At 42.1% G+C, this 13,954-nt stretch overlaps 1 protein-coding gene across 10 annotated transcripts in view; it reads right to left on the bottom strand.

The window, feature by feature from the left end:
• The window catches only part of bahcc1a (BAH domain and coiled-coil containing 1a), a 62,064-nt gene extending 48,524 nt beyond the window's left edge, over nt 1–13,540 (bottom strand). For 8 of the 10 annotated variants that reach the window (XM_084925864.1, XM_084925869.1, XM_084925870.1 and 5 more), the window contains exons 1-2: nt 13,279–13,540; nt 9,945–10,268 (exon numbers count right to left, since the gene is read on the bottom strand). In XM_084925864.1, coding sequence (XP_084781990.1) covers nt 9,945–10,116 — 172 coding nt within the window. In that variant the 5' untranslated portion in view covers nt 10,117–10,268; nt 13,279–13,540. The remainder of the gene's footprint in view (nt 1–9,944; nt 10,269–13,278) is intronic. The other 2 variants (XM_084925865.1, XM_084925872.1) reach the window with 1 other exon arrangement.
• Between the last annotated feature and the right edge of the window lie 414 nt (nt 13,541–13,954).

Raw genomic sequence — 13,954 nt, 5'->3', positions numbered from 1 at the left:
ACCTGAATAACACACACACACACACACACACACACACACACACACACACACACACACGTAAAATCCTAATTATAATTCAAATTATGAGGTGAAAAATAAGCACAGCTTCTTAAAAGTCCTACCTGATTACTTCAGCAACAGGCTTACAATGTATAAATCCATCTGTGTGCTATTATTCAGACATACCCGCTAATCAGCAATGTAATTGAAGCAGGTGTATCAACCAGCAGCCCCATAAAGAACTGGAGAAGAGAGAGATGGATGGAATATAAAATGCCCAGAGATGAGGTAGAATTAGGCACCTGCATCAGCCCCCTGTCCACCCCCACATGCTGCCCTCTCAGCTGCCTGCCACTCTGTTTCCTCTCTCACTCCTTTCATACAATCTCTACACCACACGGCTCCTTTGATTGCCGTTTCCCATGGGCATACACAGACACACACACAAATACAACAGAGGCATACACACAAAAACTCAAAACACACTAAAACACACTTCTTCTGTACTGTTCAGAGACAGTTGTGCCAGCTGAGTTTTGATTTGGAAAGAAAAGTTGCTTCTACTACAAATAATGACAGGCACTCAAGAAACAAGCGGAGCACAGCTATCAAACAGAAAACGCACAAGTATGCAAAAACTTGCGGAAAAACATGCAAAAAGCACAAAAAACCCCACTCCTTAAAAGCAAGTTTAATCAGAGATACACACAGGCAGCCACCCACACATACCAAACACACACACACACAAGTGTGTTCACACACCCTCCCATTATGCTGTATAACCAAAAGGCATCGAGCCATTTCAGCAGCTTTCTGAGAGCCAGCCAAGTAAGAGGTCTGTCAGTGCATTAGCCAGCATGTAATCATAGCCCAACCTCACTGCAATTAGAACTGGTTCTAATTCTTCACTGGAATCGCTGCCTTCTCCCACCACTAATAGTTTACTTTACTGCAACAGCTGACAGACCCAACCCTGCCTCCCTGCTACAACACACACACATCCACAGCTGTAGCTCGTCCGTCAGCATGCCAGATCAAAGTGGATCCTGGGAACAGTCCCCTGCCATGTCCCACTTGTGCCACATGAATCCCATGAGTCTTTAGGCTGTGACACAGTTCACCTTCGTGGTGAAACTCTGTGAGTAAAGGCCTCTTCTTTGCTTTCGTTCGATGCCTTAAAAAAAAAAAAAAAAAAAACTCCTTACACAAATGTGAATGAGAAATGACAGCGAAACCACGGAACAACTGCAAGAATAAAACACGTAAGTGTTCCTAAAGGCTGTCTATATAAGAGGCAAGCATGTAAGGCGTGGGTGGCGAGAGAGTACTGGGGAAACTTAGCTAATGAAGACTGAGGAAGAGGGAGCACTCCCTATACCGATGGCATTGCCATTAGCCTGTGAGCGGGTGCACTTGGGTGTCACTTCAAAGCATTCCCCACTATTAATCAGAGGCTATCCAGCCCTCCGGCAACGACCCTGCTAGCTGTGCCGCTAACTACCCCCCTAAACATAAGCACAATGGAGCTATCATTACGGTCGTTACGCTACACCTCGGCCAGACAGAGCACCTTTATCTCGGCATATATGTTACACACTGGCAGCCAATTAATTTACCTGCCACATCTGAGAATAAAGGAAAAGGAGTGGGTGGTGGCAGTTTGGTGTATGCAAGCAAGCAATTCCATTATGTAGGAGTTTATGTATTAGGGTGGGGGGATGGGAAGAACCTGTCTCAAGTTGCATCCCACAGGCTGTGCATTCAGCCTCTTTTCTTTTTCTTCTTCTTCCTCTTTTTTTTTTTGTAATGAAAAAACCTGCAAGAGGCTGCAGCCTGCCTGCCCCCCCCCCAAACCAAAAAGAGGCACATCCCTGGCCTGATCTGGCTCTCACCTGGCATCCCCAGGCAGGAAGCCCAGTGCCTCCCCCGCTCCAGCCCCACCGGCAAACTGCAGCCACTCAGCTGGGTGTCAGCCACCAAGCTTGAGGATTAACTACAGCACTGGCCCCGTCTCTTTAATACTAGATACATTTTATACAACGTTAATCCCCAACATCAACTCTTACTTCGTTTTGTTTGGACTGTTTTGGATGGACGGCGCTCTCCACTGGGTCAAACTAAAAGCCTACAGGGTACGGGTGCAGAATTTATTCTCTTTTATTGGGGTGACTGTCAAGGCTAATGGATAAGGGGGGAAAGGAAAGAAAGAAAAAAAACAGAAAACAGCGATTGCTTTGTTTTGCTGTTGCTTGTTTCTCATAAATTTGCACATTCATGTTACATGAGGATGAGAGGGCTTACAATACAAGACACTCTCCCCCTCCCTGTCCTGTTGTACTGTACTGAGACACTGCAGACTGTAGCAGTGCTGAGGGGATGAGATAACCGCTCACCATTGTGAGAAAAGGCTGTCAAGGCTTTGTTTTTTTCCCTCTTTCTTCTCTCTCTCTCTTCGTCTCTCTCTCTCACACCTTCCTTTTATTCCTACTCCCCAACTGTCTTCCTCCCTCCCTCCCTCCTTCTCTCTCTCACTCTAGAATATGAAAAAAGCTGGAGTAGTGGTTGCAGAAATAGCCCTGTTTCTATAATTAGATGTAAACAGATGAACCAGACTCTCAAGCTTGCTCTGTCCCACTGGCCCCATGGCCTCCTGGGAAGGAAGATGTGTGAGTCTGCATGACGTGCTTATGCTGTGTGTGTGTGCATACGCAAGTGTGTACGTGCTGTTTTTTATGCGTATGTATTTGTAATGCACCAGCAAGTGTATGACAGCATTTGACAAGTGTGCATCTAGACTTGCCGTCACATCCCTCTCTCTGTCCGTTTTTTCTTTCTTTCTCGAGGAAACAAAGTAACCTTAACTCGCTAACACCAGAGGGCAGGTCAGTGGGCACGCGTGGCAAGAGGAAAAACTTTACTGCAAAGCAGCGACAGCAGACGTACGCACATCTGTTGCTGCAAAGCCAGTCATTTATCCCGGATCCACGGGATGCATACTGTATCAGAGAGAGAGGAGGCAGTGTAGCCTAGTGGTCACATCAGGCAGAGGGGGCAGGGGGAAAATATGCAGAAAGAGGTAGAGGGCAAAAAAACAATCCATTTTGAGGAACTGGTGGTGGGGGGTGGATATGAAAAGGGCGGGGGAAATGGAGGATGTGGGGAAGCTTCAGGGAGGAGCAGAAAGGGTATGACATGGATCATCAAAGAACAAACATGTAGGCATGAGAGAATTTATGGTGCAAAATGAGTGATTTGAACAGAAAGCAGAAGGGGAGGAAGAAGTTTTTGGGGGGGTTCTGATCAGTGTCAGGCAGAGCTCAGGATATTCATGCATGAGAGAGAGACCAAGACAGAGGGTGGAAAAAACAGCGAGAGAGACAGAAAGTGCAACAAGTCCCTTTTGGATTGAGGACTTGGCATCTGGTTGGATATTCCCAAGAGACTTATTAAAATGGAATTCCTGATGCTAATCTTTGTTTTCTCACAAAAGGGCTGACACACTCTTCAGAGGCATACGGCTTGTATATTTAATGGCAATTTTCTTTTTTGCATATACTAAGTGGAACATCTTATTGAATGGTACTGTACATCACAAACACCTACTTCTCTTCACTGGCAGACTTCGAATCGTGGGTAAAGTTTATCTACCAGTTTGCCACACACTATCATTTATAGATTAGTCATTTGAGTAAGGGAAGCTCAGAATCCAGAAAATAGAAAGTGAAGGAAATAAAGACAAACTCTAGAGAAAAACCATAGCAGTTGCTGAATTGTATCGTTGTTTCAAAATAAAAATCCAGACATTACAACATGTTAGTGCTGAAGCAGAAAGTGAAGCCTGCACAGCTACCCCGAAAAACTGTCATTTTCAAAACTCCTAATTTGTGCGGAGAAAGAACACGCCATTAGAGCAGCATGCTGTTTCCTGTGAATGCAGCACAAACTGGGACTGCTACGCATGCCGCACCAAGTGGCATTAAATTCTGCCAGAGAACTAACATCAGATCCAGCAGAGACAGGCTCAGACGTTAGGGGGTTAACAATGCACCTGTCTAGGCCTCACAGCCAACCACGGGGTGCCTCAGCTCTAGTGGGGTGGGGTGGTTTGTCTGGAGAACACTACCCCAAGACACACAAACACACACGCAAACCCACCCACCAACCCAAACATAACCACACACACATTCATAACACTCGTGTGCTTGCAGTATTGTCACTGACCGCAAATCTGCTAACAACAAAAGGGCCCCCTATTTTGTTTTTTTTTTGTTCTTTTCACTGAACGATTACAATAATAAAATTGAAATTAAAAAAACAGTAATCTGGATTTTCTGCTTGAGCCGTTAATAATGTCTAACAGCTGTCACATGCAATACGGCCATGCGCTGAGGTGGGCCTGGGGCTGCCTGATGAGAAGCAGCCTGATACTAGATGAGAGAGGGAGGGAGCATGAGGGGGGCAGAGAGAGATCTGAATCACAAACAAAATAGCAGTGGTTGGCTTTGGGCAAACCTATCAGTCTATTTAAGCAGGCAACAACACTTTTATTTTCATTATTTTTTGCGTGCATGCATATGTGCGTGCCTGTTCATCGTGGCTTCGTTGGATTCGTCAATTAACTTTTCACTTCCTCACATTGAGTGTAAAAATACATGAGAGGGTTTTGAAATCCAATGCCCTGAAATCCAATACAGGAAGGTATTACCCTGGTAGTCACCGTCACCCATGGGACTCCTTTGTGTTTGTCCTGTGTACACGCCCCAAGCTCAAGGCAAGGGTTCTGTGGCATCATGCCACATGGTGTGGTTTGGGTAGCGAACTGAGTCAAGAGCCTGTATCTGAGGTAACATGGCCACCAGTTAACCAAAATCCTCTCGCAAAGCCAGATCCTTTTTTTTTTCTCTACCCAAAGCGTTCACTTTGTGCGAACAGTTTTGCTGATAAGCAACAAAATTTAAATAATAGAACTTTAAATTTATTACACTCAGTGGCTGATTTAGATGCTAAAATCTATTTTTTCATGATCACTTAAATCATTAGTAAAAAAAAAATTATTTTTAATCATACAGATACACCTAAAGTCTTGTTACTCTTGCAAGCAAAGGTATTTGCAAATATGTATGGGGCTTACCCTTTCACAGACAGTTGACTGCCCTTGCCAGTCAGTTGGATTTCCAGGGGGGGCCGCAGTGTCAGGGGAAGGTGACAGATGGCAGCTGCACAGGGCAAGGTGCTATTTCAGCCAGGTGTAGGATGCCAAGCAACACCTCCACTATTCAGGGGGACTCCACTGACAGCATGTCTGAACTGTGTTATATCACAACAATCCACAAACGAGCCCAACAACAGGCCATGGTTCTCACTCTGTTTTGCAGAGCTGTAGCGTAAAGCCAAATAGAACTTGGCCTAAGACCCATGCTCTGTCACTGCACATCAACTATAGTGGCCCCTGTGTACAAGTAGCCTTTTAATACAATGCTCACTATATTCAAAATTTATGTTCGCTCAGATGTCACTATAGCCCAAAAGGTTTAAGAGTTCCAGAGAAAAGACTAGTGGCAGGATGAGTGAGGCTGGAAGCTGTGCTGCTAAATAATTACACTGGCCATGAAACACACTCCAGCCGCTGCTCTTGTCTGGGGTCAACAAGGAAGGGGAGTGGGCAAAGGCAAACAGGAGCTGGGTACAAACCCGGTGAGTGTTCAAAACACTAGAACTACAAGGCCAAGAAGAAGAAACCTCTTTTCCCACAAACAACCTTCACTCACTCGCTGAAGTTTATTGTTTTAAAGACCCTGGTTGTAACCAGCCCCTTGCTAACTCCACCAAACACCTGTGTTTGTCTTTGAAGCCTCTTCCCAGCATCCACAGACCCATGGGACGGTCCAGCAATGAGACGTTCAATAAAAGTCCCAGTAAAGTTATTTATTCTCCTTTGGAAAAAAAAATGGGAGAAACCAGACAGCATGGCTAACCTTTGAAGGGGGGCGCTGCTCAGATATCCAACTAGGACATAAAAACCAAGGGAATGACAGGGACATCCTACCAGAAAACAATAAAGGGGGTGGAAGGGGCTGTTTTTTATCTTTAACAGCAGCTGTAAAACACACACAAAGCTGTGGTCTACAACAATGGCCCAGGGGCAAGGGAGGGTGGCTAAAACAGAAGTGGCAGGAAGACCACTACTTCCCAGACACAAGAGTCTTCCTGCTGGAAAGAAAGGAGACTGAAAAATGGAAGGGAAAAAGAGACAGAGGACAGCCTATGGAAAGGGAGGCCGGGCAGATGCAAAGGAAGAGGAGACTAAGTGAGATGGCATAAATATGACCTTTGATTACATGGGATGTTTAGAGCAGAGCTCAGCCATGGACAGGCTGTGAACCCCCCGCTGCTTTCACACAGCCACACCTCAGTCAGAGCACACTGATCAGAACAATATGGCTGAAAGATGAGCCCACAGCCATAAATGCCAGCAGTAAAGACAGCTCCACTGTGTCTCCTGCTCTGACACTATCCAACATCTGAATCTTGGCCTCACAGCCAAGCGAGGACCGTCTCCAACTCTGCATCAGAGCCAGAAGAAGATAAAATTACTATTTCAAAGTCCTTGTAAATGAACTGGCCAAATTAAATCGCATTAGAGGAGTTTACAGGTCTGTGTCGAACTGTATCAGCAAGTACAGGCAGAGAGAAGTTGCTCCAATGTCAGATTCCCAGAACACAGTGCAAGTGTAAACTATAAATCGACCACCTGACATGCATTACAAATGACTGGCTTGTAGTAGGTGAAGATGGACAGAGGCAAATGCAAACTGACAGAATCTCTACTGGCTCTAAGTAACATGGTTCAGTGGACAAGAGGGTAGAAGTGTGCATGTGGCATGCCGAAAAAACCCCCCAAAAAACAAAGGAATTTTTTCCCAGAAAAAAATTCAAAATTCCAAAAGCCTGTTAGGAACAATGCCAGAGGAGAATGCTGCAACTGCCATCGCTCTTTTTTAGCAGCAATGGGTGAAGGGAGCGCTCGCAATAAATACCTCCGCAACGTCAGAGGAACCCTTTCAAGGAGCCACATCAGAAACCCGCCTTTGAATGCATTTTTACATCAACCCTGAAATATTCATGCTCTTTGTAAAGTATTCATGTGAACCAGTGTGCAAGTTAGTCCCCAGGGGTAAAGTGAAGAGAAACTGAACACACTCCGCAAACAACACGCTCAGTTGTGCTAATGTTGCCAGCATACAGGACACTTGAAGGGACACTAATGACCTGCCCTGTCAAGATGAACAAACTGGAACCAGTTTGGTTCGACACCCTACAAGCATTTAACCAATCTTACATAGTAAGATTTCATTTCATGTTTTGGGGAAACTGGAAAAAAAAAAATCTATATGAAAGTAATTAAATTGCAAAATAATGTTGTTCTTTCTAAAAAAAAAAAAATTCAGAATAAGTACAAATCTTTTTTTCTTTTTCCTTTTACAACACAAGTTTACATCTAAATTGTGTTTTAATGAACTTTCTATCCAGGTACTGGTATTAAAAGCTAGTTCTGCCACCAAATATTTCTTTTTTTAAAATGTCTAAAAAAAATGCAACATGCGGTCTTGACAGAAATAATCCAATATTTTTACAAGCTGCTATTATATATATATATATATATATATATATATATTTAAATTATGCTTCATGTCTCATCCACATATCTGCATCATGGCATGCCTGACATTTACAAATATTACTGAAACAATAAATCAAATGCTGGACGTCAGCAGAGCACAATAACAAAGTCATCCTAGTGGAGCCTAGAGAAGATTTGGAAATTATGTCAAATTATTTTTATGTTAATTCAATCAAACACTTGAAATGTAAAGAATAAAATCATTTTGCAGATCACGAGGATATTAGATCGCGCCGCTGTCACGCCCATGCGCTACTGACAAGACTGAGGAGAACAATAAACCACCTGTGTTGCTCATTGAACAGTGATGACATTTGGAAGGTTAGGCCTTCGTGTGTGTAGCACAATACTACGAAAGGTACACCAAATATGGTTGGGGGGCAGGGGGTGGAGGGGTGCACCTGTGCTCTGTAGCCAGCACTGAGCCTTCGTGCTCTCAAGCAAAACATCTGTAAGAATGAATGGTAAGAAAATAAAAAAATAAAAATGAAAGACATATGGATGCAGGCACTGTGTGTGTGTGTGTGTGTGTGTGTGTGTGTGTGTGTGTGTGTGTGTGTGTGTGTGTTTGTGTGTCACTACTGCCAAAAGCACACATGAATGATGAGAGATGAATTGTGAACGGCACCCATGAATTCTCCTGAATGACTAATTATGCCTCATGTTTAGTAGGATTTTTGCAAATGAATGCAGAATTTGGTTAGGATCTGGTTAACTTACTACAACCCTGCCCTGCTGTAGCAGAACACTTTATTAAAAAACCCCAAACATAAATAAACAAACAAGTATATAAAATAACAATTCAGATTTTTTTTTTTTTAAATTAATAATAATTATCATCAGGGATGACATGCATGCTGAATTTTCACCACCGACACTGAGCGGGTTGTTACACTTTTAGCGGCTTGGGCATATAAAATAACTTTAAAGGGTTTAAATATTTAAATATGCCGTTTTGCTTGCCAGTAACCCAAGACTGCTCAGCTGCATCATAAACATGTGTTTTTAGGGGTTGCATTTACATATTTTCAAAGAAGATTCTTTCAAAAGTGGAGCTGTTTGATGCAATCAATACGCCTCTGTTTTGACTTATCTTATTTAAATCTCTTTTGTTTTACATGGGTGGACAAAATAAAAAGGGCCAACAAGCATTTTGTGATCCAGTCCATTAAAACAACTGTGCAATATAATTATATTATCCTTTTTTCCTGTCTGAACTGAATTCTTGCCATTATATATTTAATTAAATCCAGAATAATGTGTGAAGAGAATTAAAAAAAACTGAATGTGGGCACAAAAAGTGATCACAAATCAAGTAAATGTGTAAAGAGGAGCACTTCCAAGGTTTTGTGGGGTGGAGGGACTGTGCATCATTTTCTTTTATTGTCCTTAAAAAAACAAAAACAAAAAAACATATGAGCTGTTGGAGTTAATTCTGCAGGGTTGTAAATTTTGGACTCTTCTGTGCAGACACAAATGTGCATACTTCCGTTTGTAAAACATTCACATTTGGGTTCACATGAAACCCAAGTCACTTGCTAAACCTGATGCATTCACTGTGAACACATTTGCACCCCGACACTTCAAAGCCCAATATAGAAGGAGGATTAGCATTGCTTTCCTTCCTATAACCTTCATACGCCATAACCCATGCAGACCTGCTCATCCATCCATCCATTCCGTGCTTATGGCTCTGGGTATGGCCAAGGGTTTTGGTTAAGCGATGGCATCATTGTGACACTTTACAATTTAACGTGAAGTGACAAAATCTCATTTCAAATTCAGCTCGCGAGCCAGCAGGAAATCAGTGTCGTTGTGCTCTGTCCAGCTTCCTACGTGCAAACTAAAACAGCTCTTAAACACATGGCATTTACCCATCTTATCAAGTGACTATTTGTTTAACAAAGATGTTGTCATTACCTTTGAGATAAATGTTGATTCAGCTTAATCACAATTCCTGGTTTAAGGCCTTGTGTAAATCAAATCTCTCTTGATTTATTAGCTGATATTTGCATAGCGGATTCCTGTAAACAGTCACACCTGAGCAGCCCATAATTTATAACAGAAAAACCCCCTCTATTATTCTCTTTTGTGCAAAAATAATCAGCTTGGTACGACTCCATATACATGCCCGACACCGTCTTGTATTCGGGCTGATAAATGCACAGCTGGCTTTATGGCACAACAAAATGAGAAAGAAAAAAGAAAAAGAAAAACAGCATTGCTGTGTGGGAGACACACACACATTATACGTTTGACTAACCTGAGTGGGGAGCCATTGGTATGTGTGAGGGGTAGTATTTCCCCGGCGGGAAGTGGCCGGCATGCTGCACAGAGCTGTGGCCCGAGGGAGCGATCCGAGAGGCGGCTCGGTGCACCAAGGCGCCCCGCTCAGAAAGGAGGTGCGCCGGAGCAGCGAAATCCCGTCCTTCCATTCCGAAGAATGTTTAGTAATCCGAAATCCGGATAGGGCAGGTCAGGAAAATCAAATGCAACCCATATAATAATCCTTTCCCTCGTATCTATGTGTTGCATTCAGTCGATCGCAGGCTTCTCCAGCCAAAAACGTAGCCCCCGATCATCTTTTCTGTCAGTGGAGAAATTCAGAGACATGTTCAGTAAATGGAAAAAATGGAAAGCTCATTTAAGATTAGCCTAACACGATGCAAAACATTACTGCAGTCTAGTACTATAAAATAAATGGGAGAAAACACATCATTAGTACCGCTTCATTTATTTCTGCTCAAATATCCTTCCTGTCACACTAAGGATATATATTTAAAATATTGCTAATAAAAAAAAAACCTTACGACTTAAAACTGACTACAGAAAATAAGACATGGCAGATACAAACGACCACCGAGGCGCCCGAAAGCCCACTGAGCCGGGTTCAGCTCCGGCTCTATTGATCAGCCTGGGATACAGGCCTAAATATGGAGGGGAGTACTTCAGATTTCACAGACACGTCGAGCAGGGTGACACATTTTAGGTTTCTATATGTTCAGTTTTGTATGCAAAGCATTACAATGCTCAGATTACGTCGAGCCTAAACATTTTATTCAGCATCCACGTCAGCAGTCACCAGATGTCACCATCTCTAAAAGCACAATGACATGTAATATAATGATTTTGATCAACTGTGATTTCTGCGGCAATCTGACAATCCCCCCTACCCCCGCTTTGTAGTTTTGATAGGGAGAGGAAACGTGTCGTCCTGTTTCGGAGGGTTAAAAATGATGGAAGCCTACTCAGCCTATCTCAAGGTGAACAACGCTGCCTGCCTTCTCTAGCTCGTCCTATTGTCTCGGGTTGATGCATGGCGTTTTTTGTGCCTCTGTAATCTCCATCCACCTCTCATTACGCATGGCACCGTTTTGCTCTATAACGATATTAAGTGGCATAAATCGCGAATATATCATGCAGCATTTTCAAGCTACAAAAATCCCAGTTCTTAATAAATATGACAATAAAATAAACTATTTGAAGAGGAAGTCTGAGCTGTCAGTTCGCAGAGTTTCGACACAAATCGTAAGAATTGTATTGAAAATATTAATAGTAATAATAATAAATAATAATATACTTAGAATACAGCCTTATAACAGAGATGCATCAGCTCCTGAAAGGCATGGACTCACCCCCCCCCCCCCCTCTCTCTTTCTCCCTCTCTCCCTGAGTGTGTGTGTGAGCGAGTGTGTGCACGTGCGCGCGTCTGCGCGTGAGTATATGTGTGTGCGCATGTGAATAACTGCACTCTCACTGTCTTCGTCTGCCTTGACCTATTTCAGGTCAGGTAATCAAATGGAGTAGTAAATACATTACAGGCTACATCCTCTGCCATGCCACAAAAATAGAAATATTTAGTCTGGATGGGAAAGTGGCCCATTCTCAAAATTAAAATAAACTGTATTTTACTGTAAAAAAAATAAAAAAAAAAAAAGGAAAAAAAAAATAAATAAATAAATATATATATATATATATATATTACGAATTTTAACAGGTCTCCCAAAAGGGGAAAGCTTATATTGTGCTTCAGTACTGGCTGTTGGTGGGGGGGATTCAAAAAACAACTCTAGTAATTTCCAAAATATAAGTGAAAGATTCCTTTTATATTATAGATTCTCCATCTGAGGTCATCAATAGCTTTTACAAATGGATTTCCACGATAATAATCTATATCTGTTTCATAAATGTAATAACTAAAATAAAATGTAATTAAATTAAAACTATTTTTTTTACAACGTCCAATAGAGAGCAGGCATATTATCATTTAAGCTATTTCATTCTCAGCACCATTATCTCCCCATGTTGCCAGTTACAGCCTCCAATCTAATGCCACACCAACAACAATAAAATCGCTCCATACGCAGGTCCTTGGGAAGAAGAAAAAAATCGTATTGACCGAGCCTTCCTGAGGTAATGTGTGAGCTTGCATGTGAATCCTCAACGCGAAAACGTGAAATAAGCCCTGCTATAGCATTCATGATAGCAGAAGATTGCGTTCTTGGGCTGCAAAGCGATCCAAGGTGAATGGCCGCCCGTCAGGAGGACTGCCTTTGTTTCCACACTGAGAAAGTGCTTTGCAGTCGGCCATTACCTTCCCCTCGCCATGCTGTTACGTTCAGCCTTTCCTGTATGCCAACAGACCTGTAAGAATAACACTACTGAGCATTTACCAGCTTTCTAAATATTCCAAAATTATACGCACGGGTATGTAATTGCTGCCGTGTAATCGCATGTGGTTATTTGTTGTTGTTGTTTTTTTTATTTTAGCCTAAAATTTGCGAAATCGTGCATCAAACAATCGTTCGAATAACGGGAGAAAAAAAAATCAAAGGATCGACGACCATAATACAATTGATTAAGCAAATGTCAATTACATTTGTAAGATCGAGTCGACGGCAGGAAAGCAGATAGTCAAATCACGCGGTATAGGTCGGATAGTGCTGCGAGACAAGCGGCCCTCCGCGACTGAGCTGGCCGGCAAGGAGTGCACATCGGCCGGGGTGTGTGAAGACATTCCTCCCGTTCTCTTTGTATGCAAATTTTCCGCTAGGAATTTATACGTCTGGCAGCCATAATATATACACACCAATAGGTAAAGCACAGTATTCTAAACTATTAATCAAACGATATTATTTTTTATTTTCTTATTATTATTTAAATTGCTGAAATTAAAATTAATCAAAAAATAATTAAACTAAAATATAAAAACACATAAAATATAATACAGCTAAGCTTCTAAGCTTCTTGATAATAAAAAAGAGCTGTAAAGTCGTTAATTAGTAGTCATTTTATAATATTACAGTGCATAATAATAATAATAATAATAATAATAGGCCCTTGATTATGTCATGTAAATGTAAATGTAGGGTATAAAATTACAATTTATTCCTCGGAAGATACAGCTCATCCTGTTTTGTTATTTTAGAAATTATAACAAGGCACTCTATAATGCACAGCATGCCACATACAGCCTGGCATTTTTTTTTTTAAATCTGCATTTTTACTACACCATCTGTCATTTTACAACGAGTAAACAGGCCCTGGTATGTTTTATTAAAAGTAAAGAAAATCAGGTATATAAAATTACTACTTACTGGTATGTTAAATCCTTGCATAACCATAAATTATAAAATCACAAAATTCAAGGAGGAAAGGTGCAAGGCCAAGTGCGACGCCCATTTAAATCAAAATCTGAAATAAACCATGTGGCTAGAGTGTAATCCTACAGTAGACTATTTCCATCTGAGGCTGTGCAGTAGCCTGCTGGTTCACTCTATGGAAGCAGTGCGACCGGGGCTTCCGGCCTGGCTGGATTGCGGCTCGGATCTCCGAGCAGCGGTTTCTCTCCCGGTGCAACTGCGTACCTCGCGTCTCGAGGGCAGGGTAAACACATCCTCCCATTGGTCGGATACCTGCATGTTAATGAGCTCGTGCCGCCCGCCCGGGGACAGGGTGGTTTCCGATTGGCTGGCAGCAGAGACCAATGGTGTGGTGACCGACAGTGATAAAAGGAGTGAAAAGCGCCAGATTTAAAAGCACTGGATGCACAAATCGCTACAATAGAGCGCAGTGCACCACGAGCACAGCTTTTAATCTATCGCAGATAAAACTAAGATAGAGAACGGCTTGATGATAGTATAAAATCAAGAATTAAACGGCACATATTACATTCATGTGCATTTAATTATTTATAGCAGTGCACCAAAGTATTCTAAGGAAGAGACACTAATAAAAAAAAGAGTTGTTTTAACCATTTACCAAAATTCTAAA

The sequence above is a fragment of the Perissodus microlepis genome, chromosome 4 (genome assembly GCF_051167445.1).
Source record: "Perissodus microlepis isolate ML-2025 ecotype Zambia chromosome 4, ASM5116744v1, whole genome shotgun sequence".
Lineage (NCBI taxonomy): Eukaryota > Metazoa > Chordata > Actinopteri > Cichliformes > Cichlidae > Perissodus > Perissodus microlepis.
This window is presented reverse-complemented; position numbering and strand designations above follow the sequence as displayed.